Source organism: Anomaloglossus baeobatrachus, chromosome 11, assembly GCF_048569485.1.
Source record: "Anomaloglossus baeobatrachus isolate aAnoBae1 chromosome 11, aAnoBae1.hap1, whole genome shotgun sequence".
Taxonomy (NCBI): Eukaryota; Metazoa; Chordata; class Amphibia; order Anura; family Aromobatidae; genus Anomaloglossus; species Anomaloglossus baeobatrachus.
Window position 1 is genome coordinate 74,760,323 of NC_134363.1, and position 25,616 is coordinate 74,785,938.

General features: G+C 44.9%; 1 protein-coding gene across 2 annotated transcripts in view; it reads right to left on the reverse strand.

The window, feature by feature from the left end:
- LOC142256913 (sulfotransferase 2B1-like) overlaps window positions 1-21,978 on the reverse strand; it is a 119,996-nt gene extending 98,018 nt beyond the window's left edge. Inside the window, exons 1-2 of one of the 2 annotated variants that reach the window (XM_075328902.1) lie at window positions 21,796-21,978; window positions 5,830-5,970 (exon numbers count right to left, since the gene is read on the reverse strand). In XM_075328902.1, the coding sequence (XP_075185017.1) occupies window positions 5,830-5,965 (136 nt within the window). In that variant the 5' untranslated portion in view covers window positions 5,966-5,970; window positions 21,796-21,978. Of the gene's footprint in view, window positions 1-5,829; window positions 5,971-21,777 lie in introns of both variants that reach the window. The other variant, XM_075328901.1, reaches the window with a different exon arrangement.
- Window positions 21,979-25,616: the final 3,638 nt, after the last annotated feature.

The following is a 25,616-nucleotide window of genomic DNA, read 5'->3' on the forward strand; positions in this document are numbered from 1 at the left end:
CATACAGATTAGTAATGGGTGGTTTCATAGATGCCTCTCATTTTTAATCTAGGGTTTAGTAGCAGATGTGAGCTGTCATTAACCCCAGGGCTCCAGGCCAATCAGGATGAGCCAGGAAAAGTTGCAGGATTGTCACATCTGATGGATACGACAATTCTGGGCGGCTGCAGGCTGCTATTTTAGGCTGGGGCGGCCCAATAACCATGGACCTCCTCAGCCTGAGTTTACTAGCCCCCAGCTGTCAGCATTATCTTGGATGGGTATCAAATTGGGGGTAACTATATGCCATTTTATAAAATTATTTATTTAAATAATAAAAAATGCTGCATAGCATCCCTTGTATTTTGATACACAGCCAAGATAAGCACACAGCTGGGGGCTGCCCCCTGTAGAAATCTGTTTTATCTACACTGGGTATAAATATATGAGGGACCCTATGCCAGTTTTTTTATTAATTTATTTTTACACTCCATTAAGGGACCTAGACAGCTTGTGTGATTCCAACCAATCATAGACGCTGTCACACAGGTTGGAGGTGCGGTCTGACTGCAGCCAATCAGAGACACAGGGAAGCAGTGAATACGTATGAGGGTTAATGAGCAGACCTGGAAGCCACGCACTAGACTTTGTAAGTATAACTGTCCTGCTTTATTCTATATTTTCTTTATTTTGCAGAACACTTAGCCTTTACTAACATCAGTCTCCCTAGCCTTTCCTAACACCAGCCTCCCTAGCCATTACTAACACATAGGTTTTGCCTCCCATTGAATTCAATTGTTTTCAATGGTAACAGTTCGTCGAGCTGTTCGGCAAATATTGGGAAACCTTGACAGATTCGTTCATCTCCAGTAGCAATTTAGAGGATTTTTAACCGTCCCCAGGGAGAGAAATTGAGAATATAAATCAAAGGGTGTAGCGAAACCTCAGTATATAGCACTCTTTGGATCAGGGATTTAAGTAATAGCCAGAACCTGTAGGACAGGACCAAAGGATGTGAGTTAGCATACCTGATGAGGTCCCACAGTGCCAGCAGACATCTGTAAGCAGGGCATTAAGTTTGTGCAAGAAGACTATGGTACCAGAACATTAATACTTTATATTGATTTTCCTTCTACAATGGGCATATTGATGTTTTTGCGGCTCTATTCCAGATTATCTGCCAGGTTTGAAGAGGCAATTCTCTCCCCACATAAGACTCCCACTTACAGTGTTTATATAAGAATGTTTGGCCTAAGAAAAACTCATTGAGGCAGACTCTGAAGATTTTTGCTGTCACTGACACCAACACAGAGAGGTGGGAGGATTAAGAAAGTAGGGAGCACTGAATATTCATTTGCCTTTAAAGAGGTTGCAAACTATTTTTACATTGATGGCCTATCCTTAGGATAGGTCATCAATATCTGACCAACCGGAGTCCAACACACCGTACCCCTGTAACGGGGTGCCGGGGTGCCTCGGGGGTTGTAGTCGTAGCCCCTTTTTCTATCAGGCTAACCCCCGGCTCAGCCGTCACTTTTGGGACAGGGGATTGTTTTGTGGGGCAGAGTGTGGTGGAAGAGAGCACGCTGTCAGACGCAGGAAGACTTTGCAGGCAGAGATCAGTTGAACCAAACGACATTTTTATTGCACAGAGTTTCACAACAGACTCAATGCACGGATCTTGTAACACGCAATCACAATTCCTGCCGGGGAAAAACTGCTCCTGTCTTCTCTTCTCAGGGGACCTTGCCCGGCTACTTCTAGTCTCCTTCACCTGGGCTCCCGCTCCGGCTACTGCAGATTTGACCCACACAACTCTGTTTCACCGTTTAGGACACTTTCCTTTTCTTTCCTTTCGCTAGCTGCCACCATAGCTCCCACACTCTGCCCCCGTTGCTCCTTCTCCCCCGTCCCGGAATCAACTAACTCAAACTCACACTTTTCCCTTACAGCACTCTCTCTCCCTCCCCCTCAAGCTGCCGGCTCCTCCTCTCTCCTGCACTGTTTCTATGGGGACAGCCGTCCCACCCGGCCTCTAGGGGGAACCCATCTATACAGTAAAAATACAATTGATCATAAACATTAATATTAACAGCTTTATCTACCCCAGCGTGGGGTATCTTCAGGGGGGGAAAACTGCGCCTCCTTGTAAGGGGTCCGTCCACCCCCTACACCCCCACCAATCAGAATTTCATGGTGATGGCAGCGGCAGCAGGTGGCTGCAAATGCTCAGTTTTGTAGTTTCTTCGTCTTCTGATAGCAGCCGTGGCTGGGTACTGCACATTCACCTCCTATTGATTTAAATGGGAGGCGGCTGTGCAGTACCCAGTCATGGCCAATATCAGTTAACAGGGTAGCTCTGGAACTGAGCATTTCCGGCTTCCTGCTGCACTGAGAACAGCTGATCGGCAAAGGTGCTGGATGTTGGACTGAAGCCAATCAGACATTGATGACCTATCTTAAGGATAGGCTATAAATGTTAAAGTAGTGGACAACCCCTTTAAGGGGAATGATTATTCACTGCAATTCTGCAGGCTTATTCTGCAAGCCGAATAAGCATGGGTCTCCCCAGCCTGAGAATACCAGCCCTCAGCTGTCGGGCTTTATCATGGCTGGGTATCAAAATTGGGAGGACCGCATGCTGTTTTTTTTATTATTTATTTACGTAATTATTTATTTATTTTTTTTTTAAAAAGTTGCATGCATCTTATTTTGATACACAGCCTAAATAAGCACACGCTGGGGGCTACAGCCTGCAGCCATATGTTTGATCTGTGCTGGGTATCACAATATGGGGGTTCCCTGTGTTAAATATTTTATTTATTTTTACTGTGATTGTTTGCAGGCAGACGCTGTCACACAGGCTGATGGCGCGTCTGACTGCAACCAATCACAGACACCAGTGGGCAGAGAAAGCAGTGCATATGTATGAGCCTAATGTGTGGCCCGGAAGTAAATGGGCCACCGCGGAAGCAGTTACAGCCACGCCGGAGCCTCGGTAAGTATGAAGCGCTTGCTTCATTCTTATTTTCTTTATTTTTCCTTTATTTATTTATTATTTATTTCCCCAGTTGCCGGATCCGGATCAACACCTGGAATCTCGGGCCTGGGTCCAGCTCTCGGATAAGTTTGAAACCGCGCGCTACAGTTCAGGTCCGCCCATCACTACCTATTTTCATTCTCTAAAACCTAGTTGTGTGTTTTATAGTCTGGTGCGTCTTATAGTCCAAAAAATATAAAATATAGTATATTAAAGGAGTCAAAGTCTTGTTTCGATAACCTGAAGAAAAAATATATTCTCAGATAGCTCAAGAGAAAATTAAACTGAAGGAAATATTTAAAATATATACAGTACAGACCAAACGTTTGGACACAGCTTCTCATTCAAAGAGTTTTCTTTCTTTTCATGACTCTGAAAGTGTAGATTCACATTGAAGGCATCAAAACTATGAATTAACACATGTGGAATGAAATACTTAACAAAAAAGTGTGAAACAACTGAAAATATGTCTTATATTCTAGGTTCTTCAAAGTAGCCACCTTTTGCTTTGATTACTGCTTTGCACACTCTTTGCATTCTCTTGATGAGCTTCAAGAGGTAGTCACCGGAAATGGTTTTCACTTCATAGGTGTGCCCTGTAAGGTTTAATAAGTGGGATTTCTTGCCTTATAAATTGGGTTGGAACCATCAGTTGTATTGTGCAGAAGTCTGGTGGATACACAGCTGATAGTCCTACTAAATACTGTTAGAATTTGTATTATGGCAAGAAAAAAGCAGCTAAGTAAAGAATAACGAGTGGCCATCATTACTTTAAGAAATGAAGGTCAGTCAGTCCGAAAAATTGGGAAAACTTTGAAAGTGTCCCCAAGTGCAGTGGCAAAAACCATCAAATGCTACAAAGAAATTGGCTCACATGAGGACCGCCCTACTAAAGGAAGACCAAGAGTCACCTTTGCTGCGGAGGATAAGTTTATCTGAGTCACCAGCCTCAGAAATCGCAGGTTAACAGCAGCTCAGATTAGAGACCAGGTCAATGCCACACAGAGTTCTAGCAGCAGACACATCTGTAGAACAACTGTTAAAAGAAGACTTTGTGCATCAGGCCTTCATGGTAAAATAGCTGCTGGGAAACCACTGCTAAGGACAGGCAACAAGAAGAAGAGACTTGTTTGGACTAGAGAAGACAAGGAATGGACATTAGACCAGTGGAAAACTGTGCTTTGGTCTGATGAGTCCAAATTTGAGATCTTTGGATGCAACCACCGTGTCTTTGTGCAACGCAGAAAAGATGAACAGATGTACTCTATATGCCTGGTTCCCACCGTGAAGCATGGAGGAGGAGTTGTGATGTTGTGGGGGTGCTTTGCTGGTGACACGGTTGGGCATTTATTCAAAATTGGAAACCACCATGGCTACCACAGCATCTTGCAGTGGCATGCTATTCTATTCGGTTTGCGTTTAGTTGGACCATCATTTATTTTTCAACAGGATAATGACCCCAAACACACCTCCAGGCTGTGTAAGGGCTATTTGACTTAGGAGTACTTTGCACACTACGACATCGCAGGTGCGATGTCGGTGGGGTCAAATCGAAAGTGACGCACATCCAGCGTCGCTGTCGACATCGCAGTATGTGAATCCTTTTAGATACGATTAACGAGCGCAAAAGCGTCGTTATCGTATGATCGGTGTAGGGTCCGACATTTCCATAATTTCGCAGAAGCGATGGTACGATGTTGTTCCTCGTTCCAGCAGGCAGCACACATCACTGTGTGTGAAGCCGTAGGAGCGAGGAACATCACCTTACCTGCATCCACCGGCTATGCGGAAGGAAGGAGGTGGGCGGGATGTTAACGTCCCGCTCATCTCTGCCCCTCCGCTCCTATTGGCCGCCTGCCGTGTGACGTCGCTGTGACATCGCACGACCCGCCCCCTTAGGAAGGAGGCGGTTCGCTGGCCAGAGCGACGTCGCAGGGCAGGTAAGTGCATGTGAAGCTGCCATAGCGATAATGTTCGCTACGGCAGCAATCACAAGATATCGCTGCTGCGACGGGGGCGGGGACTATCGCGCTCGGCATCACAGCATCGGCTTGAGATGTCGTAGTGTGTAAAGTACCCCTAAGAAGGAGAGTGATGGGGTGCTACGCCAGATGACCTGGCCTCCACAGTCACCAGACCTGAACCCAATCGAGATGGTTTGGGGTGAGCTGGGCCGCAAAGTCAAGGCAAAAGGGCCAACAAGTGCTAAGCATCTCTGGGAACTCCTTCAAGACTGTTGGAAGCCCATTTTCGGTGACTACCTCTTGAAGCTCGTCAAGAGAATGCCAAGAGTGTGCAAAGCAGTAATCAAAGCAAAAGGTGGCTACTTTGAAGAACCTAGAATATAAGACATATTTTCAGTTGTTTCACACTTTTTTGTTAAGTATTTCATTCCACATGTCTTAATTCATAGTTTTGATGCCCTCAATGTGAATCTACAATTTTCAGAGTTATGGAAATAAAGAAAACTCTTTGAATGAGAAGGTGTGTCCAAACTTTTGGTCTGTTTATATATATATATCTATATATATATATATATATATATATATATAATCAGGTCAAATGTGGTATAAAAATAGAAGGAAAAAAAGAAAAAAAATACTCCATAGCTTCCATAGTGCTACCAAGACGAAGCAAGGAGGCCAGCAGGGAACAATGACACTGATATTGAGCAGCGGTTGGGATCCGGAGGTGGTTATTTTTGGACCAAATTGAGCTTTTTATCTTGGAAAAATTAATAATATTTAAAGATTCTGAAGTTAATGATATAATGAAAATATTAAAGTGACATATTGAAACATACTAATTACCTGATTTGGGAAAGGTTACATTGTAAACGTCATCATTAAGTACTTGAAATTCATTTTCTGCATAATCAACAGACTCCCCTGAGTGCACCCCTTTGATGAATCTGGTTCCTTTAACTTCAAAATGGTTAAAAGCCATTTTATCTGAAAAAAAAAAAAGAGAACAAATTACAGTTCAAAACAAACCAACAGTTTTTCATCTTTCAGTTTTATATCTGGCCATTCTCTTTTAGCTTTATTCCAATCATATTTGTTATCAATTAATTTTAACCACAAAATCTTGATGGATAAAAAAGCTGCTGTTTGGTATCAGCTATAAACTAGGCACTATATTTTAAAACTTGATTGATCTTTATTTTGACCCTTCGTGCCACAGCTATTTTTTTCAGTTCTATTTTTCAAGCCAGTGTTCCCACAGCCATTCCCCAGGTCAGTACGACTGTGTAGATACCAAACATATACAGTACAGTTTTATTTTTATTTACGTGGTGAAAGAAAATTAAAACATTCTTTAAAAAAAAACCTAGGATTGCGCTTATGTCGCCATTTTCGGAGACCTCTAGTGTAGGGTTATTTTTTGCGTCTTAAGCTGGTATTTTTTATTCTATCATTTTTGGGTAGATGTGATGTTTTGATTGTTTCTTATTACATTTCATTGCAATGTTGCGGTAACCAAAAAACTTAATTACCATGTTTTCATTTTTTTTTTCATTTTGCCGCTTACCAATCAGCTTACTTTTTGGCATTTCTGAATGGGCGATACCAAATATGTGTATCTTTTCTTTGTATTACTTTCAATGAGGCAAAAGAGGGGTGATTTGAACTCGTATTTCTTTTAGTTTTCATAGTTTTTAAAACTTTTTTTTACACTTTCTCTTGTTGTTACTAGTCTCCTTAGCAAACTTGAAGCTGATACACTCTGAGCGCTTATGCTGTTCCAAGTGGTACTTCAGCACCGCTCTGTACCGAAGAAATACTGACCTTCTGTGAACATCGGCGCTCAGGAACTCCATAATGACAGTGACAGGGGTTATCAAATAAACTGGCTATCATGACAACCCATCAGTGAGCCACGATCACATTACGGGGATGCCAATGGGGCGGGGAATGACGTGCTCTACACTGGCGCACCCTCCTGTAGATACTATACTTGTCTTCATCAGAAAACAGCATAAGGGCTCTTACAGATTTCGTCTAAGTATCTGATTAATTTTGAATTACTCTGTGACCAATGATTTCTCAAATGCAACCATTCTTGCTGCTCTAGAGACTTGAGTTTTCGTGCTTGATCCATCTTTCTGAATTAATATTTTATTAGATGTGATGTGTGGTGTGCAATAAGAGGTAACCCCAGCACTTCCTTTATTCCCATATTAGTTGCACGTCTAGATCAGTGCAGGGGAAGAAGGGTGAGCCATCGTTGAGTGGGGCGCCATTTCGTGAACTTAGGATGCCAACCTCCACGGATAGGTAGGAAAAGTAGGAGGGCGATTGGTCCAATCCCTACCTTAAATGCTGGAGCACTTTACCTAAATAATTGTTCATGTTTTTGTTTTTTGAATACCAGATTTTAATGAATCTAATAAATATTTTTAGGGGTTTTCTACAGGTTTTTTCTCTACAGACTACCCAATGGGCTTTTATATTCAGGATCCATCTCTCGCTTTCTCTCACTGTCCTTATACAAAAGCCAAAGTAACTGCACTTTTTCTCAGGTTCCAGAACTCTCTCACCACCAACCAGCACGATCCTCTATGAGGTTCCAGAACTCCCCATCGCCAACCACCATGCTCCGCTAAGGCTGACTTCTCCCATGCTTCACAGCAGGTCTCAATGTCATACGTGTTTTGTTTTACACACCTGATACGAAATGCTCAAGCTCATATGGCACTGAGGTGCACAAATTCCACTATCAAATTAGTCTCTGGGTTCTCTGATGGCACCTTATGATCCTGCAGGATGGCATCCAGGAAAGCCATTCCTGGTGTCAATATAAGCATCGGAATAGTGACACTATTCAGAATGGATCCCTAATTCCTAAACTTTGTGTGTATAATGGGAAAAACAAACCAACAAAGTAATGGACTGTGAGACGAGAACTCTAGCAAAAACAAATAGAAGAAAAATCAATGCCTTTGAGCTGTTGTGCTGGAAAAGACTTTTACAAATTCTATGGACAGCTAGGATTACAAACAATGATGTTTTGATCATATAACTGTGCCGCCCCCGTGCCAGCAGCCTGGCTGCTCGGATCCGGATCCGCAGTGTGGCTCGAGGGATTCTACCGGACTCGGGGGTCGTGCGGACACTTCAAATAAAAGGGGACGTATTTGTACGGGATTTGCCGTAAACAGTCTGTGACGCCACCCACGGTGTGTGGTGAGATGTGGCACCACCGCTGCTGTTGTGGGGCACCCGGGAGTGATGGTATGGCAGCTGGATGTTAACCCCTCCGTGGGTAGGGATGAATGCCCCGGGGCCCAGTGTCTCTGTGCTGAGGGTGGTGATTGCAGGGGCCGGCGCGCCCGGTCAGACCGGGGGAACTCAGTTTACTCACAATTGAATGAATCACACAAGTCCACTGGTTAACCAAGGTGCTGGTGGCCGGCCGCTGTGGCTGGGTGTATTCTGGTCCTTCACCTGGGGTGATGGTCTGTGTCACTTTCCTCCGCACTCTGTTTTGGTGTTGTGGACTTCCCGGTGTGGAACATGGGACTCCGCTCCTGGTACTTCTGTTGGGAGCCTTGCCCACTGACGCTGACCCTTGGGATCTACCGGGCCCTGGCGGATGCCCTATCCCTCTCGGTGGGTGGTTGTCTGCTTTTGGGACATTGGTTGGGACAGGACCTATAATCCTGCCCTCAATTGGTTAATTAGCAAGGCCGTTGGTTCCGGTCCTGGCTTCAGGGTCCAAGTTTCCCCTCTGTGCACGGTTTCCGGGTCAGTTCTCCGGTGTCGGTACCGGCGGGCTCCAACCCTGCCCCGGTCCACCCCAGATCTCTGTCAGCCGTCTTCCCATCTCCTGACAGACACGGACCACCATCTGCCACCTAGCCAATACGCCGGGGCTCCAACCCCGATGCCTCTGCTCTCTCAACTTGAGCTTCAACTTCTCCTTCCTCCTGCTCAACTCCACTCCACTTTCAACTCCACTTAAAGCTAAACTGATTCTTTTTCCCGCCCCGTGTTCTCTAGACCCCTAGGTGGGCGTTCCTCCATCCGCCTGGTCCTGCCCACTGGTGTGCCTTTCCTACCCTGGGGGAGTGACTAGGATTTTATTGGCTAGGTTTAACCCTTTGAGGGATGGTGTTATGTGGGGGCCTATACTGTGTGACTACATGGCGGTGCCAGGGCATCACAGAACCCCAGCGTTGTTCTTGCATATCAAGATTACCAAACAGAAACTGATCTATTTTGGACATGCGGTGAGGCCAAATTCAGTAAAAAATGAAGATGTTACTCAGAATGGTGAGTGGTAAAAGAATGAGTAAAACTAAAGCCTTGTGCGCATGCATTTTTGCATTTTTTTCCCCAGCAAAGTCTATGAGATTTCAGTTTTTCTGTCCGCATGTTGCAGCTTTTTTTTGGCTGCATCTTTGTGGTGACCATAAAGAATGATGCAGCATGTCAATTCTCTCTTCATTTTTGCCAGTGTTATTGAGCCATTCAAGTCAATATATTTGACTTAAAAAATGCACTGGGCAAAAACGTGGTAAAAATCGCAGTGAAACACGGTAAAAAATACATTCTGAGGGAGGATTTTTTGGGACCAAAAACGTGCATCTTTGTGATCACCATAAAGATGCAGCGTGGGTACATAGCCTAAAGGCCCTTTGGCTGGGGACCATCAAGAATTACACAGGGTTTAACATCAAGCAATTGAAAGAAGCCATGAAAAATAACATAGTGAGAACTGGCCTATAGATAGAGTATCCAAGAGTCAGATGAGACTGAAAGGATAAAATCAAAATCAAATTAGGCATAATTCACCACATAGGCATGATAGTAAATTTCACAATGAAAGAATACAACTTAACATTGAGAACATTGTTACAATAGATAAAATACTCATGCGACTTGAATATACAGTGCATTGAAAAAGTGTCCATACCCCATGAACTTTTCTGTATTTTTACATTACACCCACAAACTTCATTATTTTTTATAAATATTTATTGTGATATGCCAACACCAAGTAACAAGTATTTGTGAGGTGTTGAAAATTGTGAAATACATTTGTATTCGGCCTCCCTGAATCAAAACTTTATAGGAGCACCATTTGCTGCAATTACTGCTGCAATATTTTGGGGGAGATCTCTCCAGCTTCGCACATCTAGAGGCTGAAATGTTTGCCTGTTTTATTTTGCCCACTCGCTCTAGCTCCGTGAGATTGGATGGCGGCGTCTGTGAATAGCAATTTTCAAGTCTTGTTACAGATTCTCAATTTGATTTAGGTCTGGACCGTAACTGGGCCATTGACACACATGACTATGCTTTGATCTAAACCACCCATTTTAGCTCTGGCAGTATGTTTAGGGTCATTATCTTGCTAGAAGGTGAACTTCGCCTAAAGTTATTTGCAACCTCTAGTAGATTTTCCTCCAGGATTGCCCTGTATTTAGCTCCAGCGCTTCCCATCAACTCTCACCAGCTTCCTGCCCCTGCTGAAGAAAAACATACCCACAGCATGATGCTGCCACCACCATGTGTGACAGTGGGGATGGTGTTTTTAGGGGATTTGCAGTGTTAGTTTTCTTCCGCACATAGAGATTTGCATTTAGCCTAAAATGCATCATCTGATCAAAATACATCACTTTGGCATCATGTGACCTGAGCACTTTTTTCCACATGCTAGCTGTGTCCTCTACTTATCATGGCTTGCTTGTGTCGCGTGCGGCGGGGCGCTGCGCTCGCTAACGCTCGGGTCTGGCGCTGCTGCTGCTGCTCGGTGGCTCGAGCAGTGGGCCGGATCCGGGGACCTGAGTGGCTCCTCGCCCGTGAGTGAAAAGGGGGTGGTTTGTTTGGGGATTTAGTCCGTGATGCCACCCACGGGTTGTGGTGAAGATGGGCACCACCGCTGCTGGTGACGGGGATCCCGGGAGCGATGGTAGGGAGCAGCTGGGATGTTGTTTTCCCCCTCCGTGGGTAGGGGTTGGTGGTCCCGGGGCCTGGTGGTGTGACGGGGAGGCAGGGTCGGTGAGGTGCAGGGTTGCAGGGACAGCGCGGCGCGGTGTCGGATGGCACTGGTGTATTCACTCAGCAACAGATGCACAAAGTCTCCGGTAAACCAAACGGCTGGATGGACGGGTCCCGCAGCCGGCTGCAGTGTCTCTCCCCGGACAGGTGATGGTGGCTGTCTTTCCCTGCACCTTTGTGTACTGTGTTAACTCCGATGGTTCCCAACGGTAGTCCGCTCCCCGGCGTATAGGTGCTGGAGAAGCCCGTTTTGCCCGCAGGCGCTGGTCCTTGGATTTCTAGCCTGTGGCGGTGGCTGTATATCCTCTGGGTGCGGACGGTTGCCTTCTGACGGGACTTGGTTGTTAGGGAACACCGGGGGTTCCTGTCACACTCGGATTTGACTATTGTCGGCGGCTCCAAGCCTGGTCGGGGTCCGATGGCCCTGCCTGTGTGCTTAACTTCACTCCGCTCCCCGGTTCGGTACCGGAGGGCCACCGCCTAACTCCGGTCCTACGGTTCCGCAGAGATCCGTTACTCCTGCAGACGGCCACCACCGTCTGCCAACCTTGCTGTCAGTGCCTGGGCTCCAACCCAGACACTCGCAGTTTGGGACCTCTCACTTTCACCTCCTAAACTGATCTGAACCTTTTCCCGCCTCCAGGCCTGTGAACTCCTCGGTGGGTGGGGCCAACTGCCTGGCTCCGCCCCACCTGGTGTGGACATCAGACCCTGGAGGGAGGCAACAAGGGTTTTTTGTCTGACTAATGTAACTGTCTGGGGGGTGGGGGTGTGTGTGTGTTTTGTCTGTGGCTACCTGGCTAGTCCAGGGCGCCACACTTGCAAAAAGGACTTTCCTTTTGCCACTTTTCCATAAAGGACATATTTGTTGAGGCTACATCCCATAATTGTCCTGTGGACAAATTCTCCCACCTGGTTGTGGATCTCTGCAACTCCTCCAGAGTGACCAGGTGCCTCTTGTCTGCTTCTCTAATTAGTGCTCTCCTTGCTCGAGATGTCAATTTAGGTGGACCGCCATGTATTGGTGGTTTGCAGTTTTGTCATACTCCTTCAATTTTTTGGATAGTGGATTGAACAGTGCTCCGTGAGATGTTCATGTCACGGGCGGAGGCAGTCGGGAACGCCGCTCGCCTGGAATCGCGGGCGCTCGGGTCCGGTGCTTCTGCTCCTCGGTGGCTCGAGCACGGGGCCGGACCCGGGGCTCGAGCAGCGCCTCCTCGCCCACGAGTGAAAAGGGAAGGTTTGCGGTGGTATGTTTGGGATGTCGGTCGTGACGCCACCCACGGGTTGTGGTGATGGTGGGCACCACCGCTGCTGGTGACGGGGGATCCCGGGAGTGATGACAGAGAGCAGCTAAGGTGTTGGCCCCTCCGTGGGTAGGGGCTGTTGGTCCCGGGGCCCGGTTGGGGGTGGAGGTATAGGTGCAGGTGCAGGGGCCGGATGCAGGAAGGCAGCGTGGGCGCGGGTGCAATGTTGCGGTGCAGCGCGGTGCCGGATGGCACTGTTGTACTCACTCAGACACAGAAGGACAGAGTCTCTGGTAAACCAAACGGCTGGATGGACGGGGCTCGCAGTGGTGTTCTCACTCTCCCCGGATGGGTTGATGGTAGCTGTCATTTCCTGCACCTATATATGTGTGTCTGACTCCTATGGCTTCCCACGGGTAGTCCGCTTCCTGGCGTGTACGTGTCGAGAGAGCCTGTTTTGCCCGCAGGCGCTGGCCCTTGGATCTCTGGCCCTTGGCGGTGGCGCTTATCCGGACGAGTTGGGCTGTTGCCTTCTGACGGCACTTGGTTGGGAATGAACCCCTGAGGTCCAGACCGCAATCAGAGAATTTGACCTTTACGGCGGCTCCCAGCCTAGTCGGGGTCTGAGTACCCTGCCTTGGTGCTTGGCTTCAATCTGCTCCCCGGTTCAGTACCGGCGGGCCACCGCCCAACCCCGGTCCTACGGTTCCACTGACCTCCACCAACTTCTGCAGACGGCCACCACCATCTGCCGACCTTGCTGATTGTGCCTGGGCTCCAACCCAGACACACACACAGACTTTTACTCCTCTCACTTCCACTCTCTACTACAATCTCTGTCTTTTCCCGCCTCCAGGCCTGTGAACTCCTCGGTGGGCGGGGTCAACCGCCTGGCTCCGCCCCACCTGGTGTGGACATCAAGCCTGGAGAGTGGCAACAAGGGTTTTTGGTTGACTGGTGTTACCTAACCAGGGGAGGGGGTGTGTGTCGTGTTACTGTGCTGTGACCCCTGGGCGTCACATTCAGAGTTTAAACAATTTTGTTTTATAACCTAACCCTGCTTTACTCTTCCCCATAACTTTATCTCTGACCTGTCTGGTGTGTTCTTTGGTTTTCATGATACTGTTTGATCCCTAATGTTCTTAACCAGACCTCTGAGATATTCACAGAACTGCTGTAGTGACATTGAAAAAATACACACAGGTGATTCAATTTACTAAACAGGTGATTTCTGGAGGCAATTTGTCCCTCATTATTTTATTTAGGGGTATCAGACTGCAAATGCATGTCACAATTTTCTGATTTATATTTTTAAAACTTTTGGAAAACCATGCATCATTTCCTTTACACTTCACAAATACTTGCTACTTTATGTGGGTATATCATATAAAATCACAAAAAAATGCATTTAAGTTTGTGGTTATAATTTGAAAAAATGTGGAAACGCTTAAGGGTATAAATACTTTTTCGAGGCACTGTATTTAGTTACATTAGTCTTTGCCTTCTGAACTGTATTAACCTTCAAACTCATCTATGTAGTAGGTTGCAGGTCATGGCTGTTCATGACTGTATTTACCGACTGTTCAATGACTCTCACACTACCATTATGAATTATTTTACCTGGTGCTGAAATACAATATCTTCAGTATCTGTCTGTCTTGTGTCACTGATATACTTTGGAGCCAACTATACGAACCCATAACACAGATTAAGTATTACACATATCTTGGAAATATTAAAAGACATAGTTCATTGATAAATTGACATTTCACCGCATTCTTTATTGTAGTTGAAAGTGTGCTAAAGGCCTTAGAAATGTATAACCAAGCATCTACTAGAACTTGTAACTTGGCCAACAGCCATGTGGCTCCTAGGGCACCATTGGAGAGAAGGAGGAGAAGTATTGGTTAATTCCATTCACTTTCCTATGGTGCTGTAAACGTCTCTTGTAAGGAACTGCATTGTTAGCAATCTAGTGGTTATGGAACTGGCCTAAGGATTATAGAGAAAGTCATGTGTCGCGGGCGGAGGAGGGGACGCTGCGCTCTCCCACTGCTCGGGTCCGGCTGCTGCTGCTGCTCGGTGGTGGCTCGAGCGGTGGGCCGGATCCCGGGGACTCGAGCGGCGTTCCTCGCCCGTGAGTGAAAAGGGGATTTTGGTTGGGGAGATTTGATATTGTCCGTGACGCCACCCACGGTTGTGATGATATTGGTGACACCACCGCTGCTCTGGACGGGGATCCCGGGAGCGATGACAGGGAGCAGCCTGGATGTTAGTTCTCCCCTCCGTGGGTAGGGGGTTGGTTGTCCCGGGGCCCGGTGATGGGGTAGGGATGCATGGCAGGTGGGTTTCGAGGCCTGGCGAGGTGCAGGGTCGCGGGGGCAGCGCTGTGCCGCACGGCACGGTGGTACTCACTCAGCCAATGATGAGGACACAGTTCTCGGTAAAACACACGGCTGGATGGACGGGTCCCACAGACGGCTGCGGTGTTGTTTCTCCCGGCAGGTTGGTGGTGACTGCCTTTCCCTGCACCTATGTACTGTAAACGGTTCCAATGGGTTCCCACCGGTAACCCGCTCCCCAGCTTGGATATGGGCTGGAGGAGCCCCTTTTGCCCGCAGGCTCTGGCCCTGGGAACTTTAGCCTTGGCGGTGACTGTGTTTCCCTCTCTCGGTTGGACTGTTGCCTTCTGACGGGACTTGGCTGCTGGGAAACCCAGGAGGTTCCCTTCGCTAATGGATTTGGCAAATTCACGGCGACTCCTAGCCTTGCCGGGGTCCGTAAGCCCCTGCCGGATGGTGCTGGCTTCTCTTTGCATACCGGTCCGGTACCGCCGGGCCACCGCCCGTCCACGGTCCTTACGGTTAGCTCCAATAGGCCACTCCTGCAGACGGTCACCACCGTCTGCCAACCTTGCTGATCCGTCCGGGCCACACACCCGGACCAACTTCAGGCTGCTTAACTGCCACTTTCCTTCCTTCCACTTTCACTTCCCTCACTCAACTGAACTGTCTGCTTGTCCCGCCTCCAGGACTGTGAACTCCTCGGTGGGTGGGGCCAACCGCCTGGCCCATCCCCTGGTGTGGACATCAGCCCCTGGAGGGAGGCAACAAGGGTTTTCGTCTGACTTCGGTGTGCCTGACCGGGAGTGTGGGGTGTGTGGGTGTTGATCTCTGTGGCCCCTGGCTTGTCCAGGGCGCCACACATGTACAAACACTGTGTGCCAAGGCCTCATTATGACAGGGGACTCAGTCTGGGCTTTGGTATTGCACTCTCTCTCTTTCTTTATCATGTTCTGATTTGGGTAGTATAACATGTTCTAAAATGAGAACTCCTAGTTTCACTGTCTGGTGACCCCTCATCTCTGCTCCTGTAGTCTATGTCTCTTACAACAACATCAAGAACCCTTCTCTTTGCCGGCGCTAGATCGGTTATATAAATATATTCCTTATACTTTGCATTTAGCCAAAAAGATCTACTTTGGTCTCATTTGAGCAGAACAGATTATGATTATTACAGGGAAAAAAGGGCAACAGTATTTACTTGCCCAAGTGAAAGGAACTAATGCACTAGCACAATGCAACAGCCTTGAAAAAGGTGGAGGCAAGACAGGTGCAACATACTGATGGGTCAACCACTCACAAACTACAAATACATGGAAGGGGTGATTGCTTAGTATTAAGATTGCAGACAGATAAGGCTTGTATAGGGCGCTGGTCACACTCATGAGGTGCACATTGTCTGGCTTACAGCCTATTAGTGATGCCCATGCTGCTAGACAATCTGCTGCTGCATTCTACTAGTGCACTAGTTTCTGTGACTTGGGTAGGTAAACACTGTTAAAGTATTTTAATTCCTACTCTACGTCTTTTGCTTGTGATTTCAGAGCACATTATTGCATGTGCCTAGTAGGGGACACCACTAGTAGAATTTGCTCTGTTCAGATGATACCAAAATAGAACTGTGTGGGCTAAATGTAAAACGCTATGTGTGGCAGAAAACTTAAAACACCATGCCCACTGTTATACATGGTGGTGTATTTTCTTTAGCAGGGACAGGGAAGCTGGTCAGAGTTGATGGGAAAATGGATAGAGCTAAATACAGGGCAATTCTGGAGGAAAATCTGTTAGAGGCTACAAAAGATTTGAGACTGGGGCATAGATTCAAATTCCAGGACAGCAACTGTACACATACTGTCAGAGCTACAATGGAGGATTTAGAGCAAAGCACATTCATGTGTGTGAATAACCCAGTCACTGCCAGACCTAAATTCCATTGACAATCTGTGACAAGACTTGAAAATTACTTTCAAAGACACCTCCATCCAATCTCACTGAGCTACAGCCATTTTGCAAGGACGAATGGAAGAAAAATTCAGCCTTTGATGTGCAAAGCCAGTAGAGACATCACCCCAAAAGACTTGCAGCAGTAAATGCAGCAAAAAGTGGTCCTAAGTATTAGCTAAAGTATTGATAGAAAAACCATATATAATTTCCTCTACAATTCACAAGTACTTGCTACTTAGTGTTGGAATATTCATATAAAATCCCAATAAATACATTTACGTTTGTGGTTGTAAAGTGAACAAATGTCGAAATGTTCACAGGGTATGAATATTTCTTCAAGGCACTGTATGACATAAAAATGAAAAACATGGGTCAGTGAGAAAAAGGAGGTGATGAACATAAACATCTTCAAATGCATAAAGTATGATCTATTATCTAAATATAGAAGAAAAATATTGGTTATATAGATGCTTATAGTTATCATCTCCTTACCGATCTGCAAGTGGTTCATATAATTTTAATTAAGTGGCTGATAATATCTGATCAATATTAAATGTAAGATTGAATTAAAGGATTTGTGTCGTCTCCTGTTTTCAGTCGGGCACCATTCCTCTGCTTCCCAGCTTTCTGTTGCTGCTTCTGATGACTGAAAGTCCTAACTGGCGTCATGGCTGCTCCACCAACCTGAACTGTGTGCTATCAGATTAGTTTTGCCTCTGCAGCATCAGAAAGTCAAATGTGTACTGTAATATATCCAGCAATCCAGATCAAGCTTCTGAGCCAGCAGACAAGCTATATAGGAAAAAGCTTGTAAGTGCTGCGCATCTTATTTAGGAAACAGGCAACTAAAGTAAACTGTAGGATACAATTTCCAGCTGTTCTTGAGAATTCAGATAATTTTTTTTATCAGAGGGAGGCTGCAAAGTTACTTATTTTTACAGTCAATTTGTAATTTTACATTGCACTTAAGAAGATGAAACGACCACAAGAGATTATTCATACAGGCTTGAATGAATGATAGACTTCATTGGTCGGCAGGCTGAGGCTAAATTCCACAACATTCCTTAGTAAGGTTACAGTAGATCTCGTTCTCAATTTCTCAGCATCATATATTTTCCTTGCCTATGAAGCTGATAGTGATAACAGCAGGAGCAAAGGTTATTGTGGAAAGGTTGATTTTATTTTATTATTAGAATTTAATCTGATCTATTATAAGAAATTAGATTAAAGTATGAGTGACTTTTATAACATATACGTGGCATCCATGCTGATTCTCTTAAAAAAGGAACAAAAATGTGTGATTATTTGTAAATAAGGCAAACTTTCTAACACTGGTATTCATGCACTTAGCTGAAAGTGTATAACGGAACTTTTTCCTGACATGTATATTAAAGGGAACGTGTCAGACGATTCATGCAGCCTAAACCGCTAGCAGCATGATTGTGGTCAGGTATATTATGTTCCAGTGTTTTAGAGAGTGTATACTTTAAAGATGAGGGAGCATAGCCTTAAATTTGACTTGTCCAGCTCCACCCCCTTCCCAGGAGAATCATAGTTACCAGACCCCGGACATATGTGTGGCTCCCAGGTCCTCCTGCGAGGGGCAGGTATGCTCCACACTGTCCTCATCTGATTCTGGCCGACACACTCACATACATCAGATCACACACACACATCGGGTCACAGACACAATCACACATCAGATCGCACACATACTCACACATCAGATCGCACACACACACTCACCACATCTGGCAATACCGATTTCTTCCGGCCAGCAGGGGAAGATGAGATGCAGTGGAGCGGGAGGACCTGAGGCGAAATGCATGAAGGAACACATTGATGTGTTGCACTACAGGCTCTCTATGCATTCCACCGCAGTGTGTCCCAGGTTCCCCTGTGTGTGTGATCTGATGTTCATGTGTGTGTGTGCGATCTGATGTGTGTGGGTGTGTGTTTCACGGCAGGTCCTTGATGCGTTCCACTGCAGGTCCTCTCGTTCGTCGTCTGGTGAGTATGATTGGGGGTCTTCAGTCTTTTTTCTTTTGGGGGTATCTGCTTTCCATAGTGAAGTGTCCTGCAGTATTCTTTAACTTTTTAGCTGCATAGGCACTTCATTATTGAACGGTCACTAGGGCTTATTTTTGGGGTAGAGCTTATTTTTAAGCCTCATACTTAAACTGCTGAAAATTGCTGCTAGGTCTCATTTTTGGAAAAACAGGATATTTATGGACGAGAAAAAAAGTGATCTCATATCATAAGGCACAATGTTACACCAAAGTGTCATGGACAGAAACATGTTTGAATAGGAGGCCTATGACTATAAACCAATGATGGTTAGCACTACAGTCTTGCAGCGCTGGGGTCCTGGGTTCAAATCCCGCCAAGGACAACATCTACAAGGAGTTTGTATGTTCTCCCAGTGTTTCCTCCGGGTTCTCAGGTTTCCTTCAACACTCCAAAGACATACTGATAGGGAGTTTAGATTGTGAGCCCCAATGGGGGCAGTGTTGCTGATGTATGCAAAGTGCTATGGAATTAATGGCGCTATATAAGTGACTAAATATTATTATTAATATTATTATTATTACTTAAAATAGAAATAGTAACACATTTTTTACCTTTAAGACACACTTAATAAATAATAGTCAGTTTAGTTTGTATTTTATAAATCGATAGTTCACAAGAAAGTAAACAACTTGGTTCTTTGTTGTTTGTTATGTATCCTCGAATGATCTTTACTCCCAGTTCATGGGGAAAATCTGTATTTAGTGAAGCATATTTTGCCACTGATTAGATATCAGTTAATACTTTTAAAATTCTATGCAGGAGTGAAGAGAAAGATGTAGACACAGACACAGACATTATGCTGCAAGTTCACCTGCTGCAAGTTACTGTCTTCCATAGAATTTTATAAGATCTACCTGCCACCTACTATCTCAATAATGGAAAAGTCTGTATTCACTAAAGGCAGATTTTAATTGGAATTTAAGAATGAAAGATCAGTCCAGGAGAAGAAATAACTGGATTCCTCTCATCACATATATTACAAAGTTTCTCATTTTCACTGGTAATATTGATTAATGGAACAAAAAAAATTAAAAGATTACTCTTTAAGGAATTTTTCTTTAAATACAGTAATGTTAAATCATTTGAACCTGGAGCTTAATCAATGTTAGAAATAGACTTCAGTATTTTTTTTCTTTTACTGGTGATTGCTGAATAAAGCCTGAGTCTCATCATGACTACAGCGGAAGCATAATGAAAACCCATCTTTATAACAAGACTAGAATTAGTGAAATATTAGCTAAGCCACATTTATGTGTCCCACGGGCTACTTTTACACGTTTCTGGCAAATACCTAATAGAGTATGTAAGCAAAACCCATAATGTACAATCAGCTTTTAAAAAAGGAGTAAAAAGGATTTTTCTTTATACGTATACTGAAGTATAAGGTTTACCCTTACTTTTGCGTTAAAATTTCACAGGGCTTTTGTTTCCTGGCACATGGAATTTGCCCACTACTGTCCAGTGGTAAACACGCCTACATGCTCTGATCAATGCTTAATTTTGATTTCACTATTATTGTAAGCTAATCACTTTCTGCCATCTTCCCTCTGTCTCAGAAAAAGGCTGATGGGACATCCTACCTTTCTAATGAGAACAGGTACAAATTGAACAGCAAACACAGTAACAAAAAAGAGACAGTACTCTGCAGTGCTAAGATATGTGTAACAATGAATATGGGAATATAGACTTGCATTACTGCTATGAAAAAATGTAAAAATTGAGATACTTATAACACAAAAATGGCCAGTTTTATGTGAGCCCAACAGTCATTACTCACAGCAAGTTGGGCTGTAGTGTGTACATCGCCCAGGCCAAAAGCTAATGCTCTACCAGGATACAGCTAAACCCCCACTAATGTGGAAGCGTCACAGGTGCAGGAGAAGCAGATCACACACACACCTCCATGGAATGGAGGGGAGGCGAATGCTAGATAATAAAACTGCACACAAGTGACTTGCATAGAGCGCTGTTCACATGCAGATGGCACAGTCACAAACCCGCAGCCTATTAGGTGACGCCCTTCTATTAGATCAGGCGGGCTGCCAAGCCGTACCCCACTGTGTATCATGCACGGACAGACAATCTACAATGCAAGGCCCAACAGAAAGGGGCCTGGCTGTATCCTGTACAAACAAAAAAATATGAGGTTTTTGTTGGTATTTATGGCCATAAAACGTAAGCCTACACCCTCGTCACGGGACCTCATGTCTGTAGGTTAAATATTTAGTGTAGGGACCTACAGACATGAGGTCCCGTGACGAGGGTGTCCTCTTTTTGTTGCTATTTTTATATTGAGCCCAACAGTCAACAGCAAGGTGACCTCTATTGTTGGGTCCCTGCCTACTCTAATGCCTCTCTTCAGCCTTAGGCGATTTTAATTCTCCATTTGCAGGTTCCTGTGCACTCATAAATTGGAGGGGTTTTTAAGTCAAAGAGAGCCATTAGGGTAGGCAGGGACCTACCAAAAAAGATAATCACTACAAACGGACTACAAATACCAGCAGAAAAAAACTAAATTTTCACCTTGCCGTTGGCTGTTGGGTTCACATAAAACTGGACATTTTTATGTCATAGGTATCTCAATTTTTACATTTTTCATAGCAGTAATGCATGTCTATATTCCCATATTCATTGTTAAACATATCTTAGCAATACAGAGTGCAACTGTCTCTTTTCTGTTACAGCTATTTCTTGTCTATGTCAATCACATAGAGATATGGACTTAGGCTCAGGCAGGCAGCTCAACGAGCCTCACTGCTGTAATGTGTGTTCATTTATTATTGTCGAGTATACAAGGATAGGAGATGGAAAAAATACAGGCAGTTACCAGATGATTCATAATTTTGTTTGATTATAAGTTGAAACACAGAACACAACTTACATTAGTTGATCTAAAACTAAAGTGGCTATTTTGGATAATTGAGGAGCTTATGAGCTGAGAATCCTCTGATATGGGAATGTGCTGAGCTGCAGGCACTTAGTTAATATTTTTATATAATTTGTTTTTATTTAAAATTATACTAACATATAAATACTAACACAATAATATAACTAAACACAACATATAACAATTATTTATATATAAGCATAAAATAGTGTTCAGTTGTTGGATTAATTATTACATTAAAATTATATTAAAAAGAAGAAAATACCTTCAAGTCCGGACTCACCTCCTGGTATCAGAAAAGGCTTCTTTCACAGACAGAACCTTAAAACTTGTGAACTTTGGATCATCATGTAAATTAAATCAGCTAATTATAAACCCACTAGGGTTGGTCTGAGATGTACAACCACTCCCCCTACAGAAAGATTCATGAAATGCATCATTGTACTGGGCCAGGGAAGTAACTGGCTTACATGAATTTTGATTTCAGACGTTGTTATACTGTAATGCATATTTCCCTAGTTATACACAGTAGTATGGGCACTGACGTTTTAGAAACTAGGCACCTGGCATGAATTGTCTGTTTACAATTTTTATATCTAGTGGAAACCAGGCAAACTGCCCAGTATACTTTATCTGTTGTAAAATCCAATTGTATGTGATGCAAGCACTGTTTTATGATCAAAGTGAGCGTAGGCAAAAAGGTTAGTGCAGGGCACAGGTTATGGGCTTGACGCCAGAGCCCAGCCTGCCCAAGCACCATCCCATGTGTGTTTGTATGTATGTGCCTGCGGATAGGCCAAGTTGAGGTGTGGCTGTTCCTCCTCTGACCACCTGTACAGGTGGCTTGCAGATGGCCAGGCTGCCCACATCCATAACATTTGTGATCTACTGTTTTTCCTCCTCTTCACATTCCCAAACATGAGGTAGGAGTAACTTGAGATAGATTCACACGGGAATCCACATGAGGTGATAGTTTAGTGGGTCGGTGAATGTTGGGGACTGAAGGACAATGGACCACCAATGTTGGGCTACTGGTAGTTTTTTCTACACCCACTAGTAGCTTTTTCCACTGAGGCCTGAGAGTGAGCACCTCAGCAGCTAGAGCAGCAGCTTGTTCTACTGTTGCTGGTTTTCTCTCATGTATCCAATCCCGTATCTCAATGGGGCATTTGGCAAAAAACTACTCTTTTAAGATGACCTGGAGCATGGTCTCCCAAGTTAAGGCCTCTGCCTCCAGCCAGCGATGACATGCCTGTTTGACCCTATGGGCATACATTTTATAAGAAATTTCTCCGTTTTAGGCTAACATGCAGAACTGAGTCCTGTAAGTCTCTAGGGTTACTGTATAATGCTCCAGGACGGTTTGCTTAATGTCCTCATAACTGAGGTTCCACTCAGGGTTCATCGTTTGATATGCCTCTGCTGTTCCACCCTCTAAGAGCCCCACCAAGGTATCTGATGTACTACATTTCTGGAACTTCCATTAACTGACATTGATATTCAAACTCTTGGAAGAATCCCTCAATGTCCCTGACTCCTCATTGAATGGTTGAAAGGTCTTGTGGGATACTCCTGGAGATTCCCTCATGGTGAGTGTTGTGGTGGACATCTGCCTGGGGCCTCTAGCTGCTCCGACAGTGTGCTGCCTCTCATGAGCTTTCTGCGTGACCTCCCATTTATCTTCTGTGGTGGGTTTATCCCCCAGCAAAACTATCTCCTCCTCATACCACACAATTCACTGATTTTTCTTGGTATTCACCTCCAGGGCCGGTTTTTCCTCTAATTGCTCTGGGAATCCCTCCCCATTGCCATCTTGAAGGCTATCTCCTTCCAAAACCTCATACAGTTGATTCTTGGACAGACCCATAATTCACAGGCCTTTGTTTTTAGGCTCCCCACAGTCCAATTTCTGTATTCTGAGGTACAGGTTCCATAGGTTCCTGTGCCGCTGATCTCTATTCCCTCTACTCTCATCCTTCACTGTCAACCAGTTTGTCAAAGGGTGACGGACAGGGCATGCAGAAACAGCAGGCCAGTGAACATTCCAAACAAAGCTTTATTGTGACTGGGAAAATATTCCAATGAGCATAGATAGGATTCTCATAGGCACATCCCATTACTAATCTAGGGCTTAGTGGCAGCTGAGAGCTGTCATTAACCCCTGATTACCCCAATTGACACTGCACCAGGCAATCAGGATGAGGCAGGTAAAGTGACGGTACTCTCACATCTAATGGAAGTGGCAATCCTGGACAGCTGTAGGCTGCTATTTTTAGGCTGAGTCTCCCAACTTTGAGAATATCAGCTCCCAGATATTGGGCTTTCTCTTGGCTGGATATCAAAATTTGGGGCGACCGTACGCCGGGTTTTTACAAAAAAAAAAAAAGCCGCATGCAGTCCTTTTTTTGATACACAGCCAAGATAAGCACATGACTGAGGGCTGTATCCATATGCTTTATATGTGCTGGTATCAATAGATGGGGGACCTTACTCCATTTTATTTATTTATTTTTTACCATGATATAGATGCACAGACAGGGTCTGTGATTCAAACCAATCACAGATGCTTTCTGGGGTGGGGTTTGACTGCAGCCAATTAAAGACACCGGTGGGTGTGGAAAGCAGTGAATATGGATGAGGTTTAATCAGCAGCCTCGGAAGTACAGCCGTAGGAGTAGTTAAAGCTACGGGGAGACTCAGTAGGTATGATGTGCTTTAACCCTTTTGCTTACTTTTTTACAGTGATTTCCCTGGTAAATTACAGTCATGCCAATACTTGACATGGCTGTGATGGGGCCGGAAGTGGGTTTTCTGGACATGAACACTTAACGAACATTCCCAACTTCTGAGCAAAGTGTTTGGTAAGCTGAGCCCAAACAAACTTACCAAGGCTCATATTGAATCTGAAATTGGCGAATGCGAACTGTTATGATCTGGTCACCGTGGACGATCACAAAAATCCCATCAGCAGAAAAACACAAGAGTAGTTGGAACCTGAGCTGACCGCAATTCCCTATCTGTCAGACCACACTAGAAGTAGCCATGGAGCGTTCCTAAACACAAGTAGACACCTCGTCACAGCCGGAGAAACTTACTACACCTCACAGATAGAAATGAGGAAACCTATCTTGCCTCAGAGTAGTCCCCAAAGGAATAGCAAGCCCCCAATCTATAAAGCCAATGGTGATGTAAGAAAACACAATACACAGATAGGAAATATAGATTAGCAAAGGTGAGGCCCGACTTCCTAGATAGAACAGGACAAGACAGACAATTGATTGCGGCCAGCAAAAAACCCTGCAAAAAAACCAATCTCCTGATAATAAAAAATACTGAGACCACATGGACTCTCCCCCACTATATCAGGTATTCTTGTAAATAATGGGAGAAATACCAAAAAACACCACAAGAAATACAAAAGTGCAAATAATCAAATAGAACAGGGAGAATCTCCCTTTTCTTGCAGTGGGTCCTGCAGAGGGGGAACCCCCATGCTCATCAAAACAGAAAGACAATTCTTCTCCTGCATGAAATCAGACTTTAAGCAAAATGAACAGAAACACAATCACCCTTAGGTGTGGATCAGGCAATAAAGCAAAGAACTTGAAACTTATCTGGAATGGTACAGGCACAGGATAAATGAGAGGACAATCGCCAAGCCAATTCAGAGACTGAGGAAAAACATCTATCACTGGCCCCAGCTAGCAGAGACTGCTCTTCTATATAGCCCAGGCTGATCTGCAATTGGGCTTCCAATTAACTCCCACACCTGTTGAGTCACAGTCAACTTCACCCCCAGTCTTGACCACCAGAGGGAGCTCCAAACCATCATCCCCACGGATGACATTCATAACAGTGAACCAAACAGGTTCACTCATCTCTAGTGGGGAAGATTCAAGCCCAGTGAAGATGGTAACCATTTTGCAGTCAGAGGCAGTATTAAACATAGACGTTGGCAAGGCAGGTAGTGGTGCAGTGTGCAAAAGAAGATAGGCCCATCATGGGCATTGGAGAATTGCAATGGAGTGAAGGCTAGCCCTGCATCCAAAAGGCTACATTGTTTGGAAAAGGAGGCCACACCTGTAAAGGTCAGTCCAAGGTGAG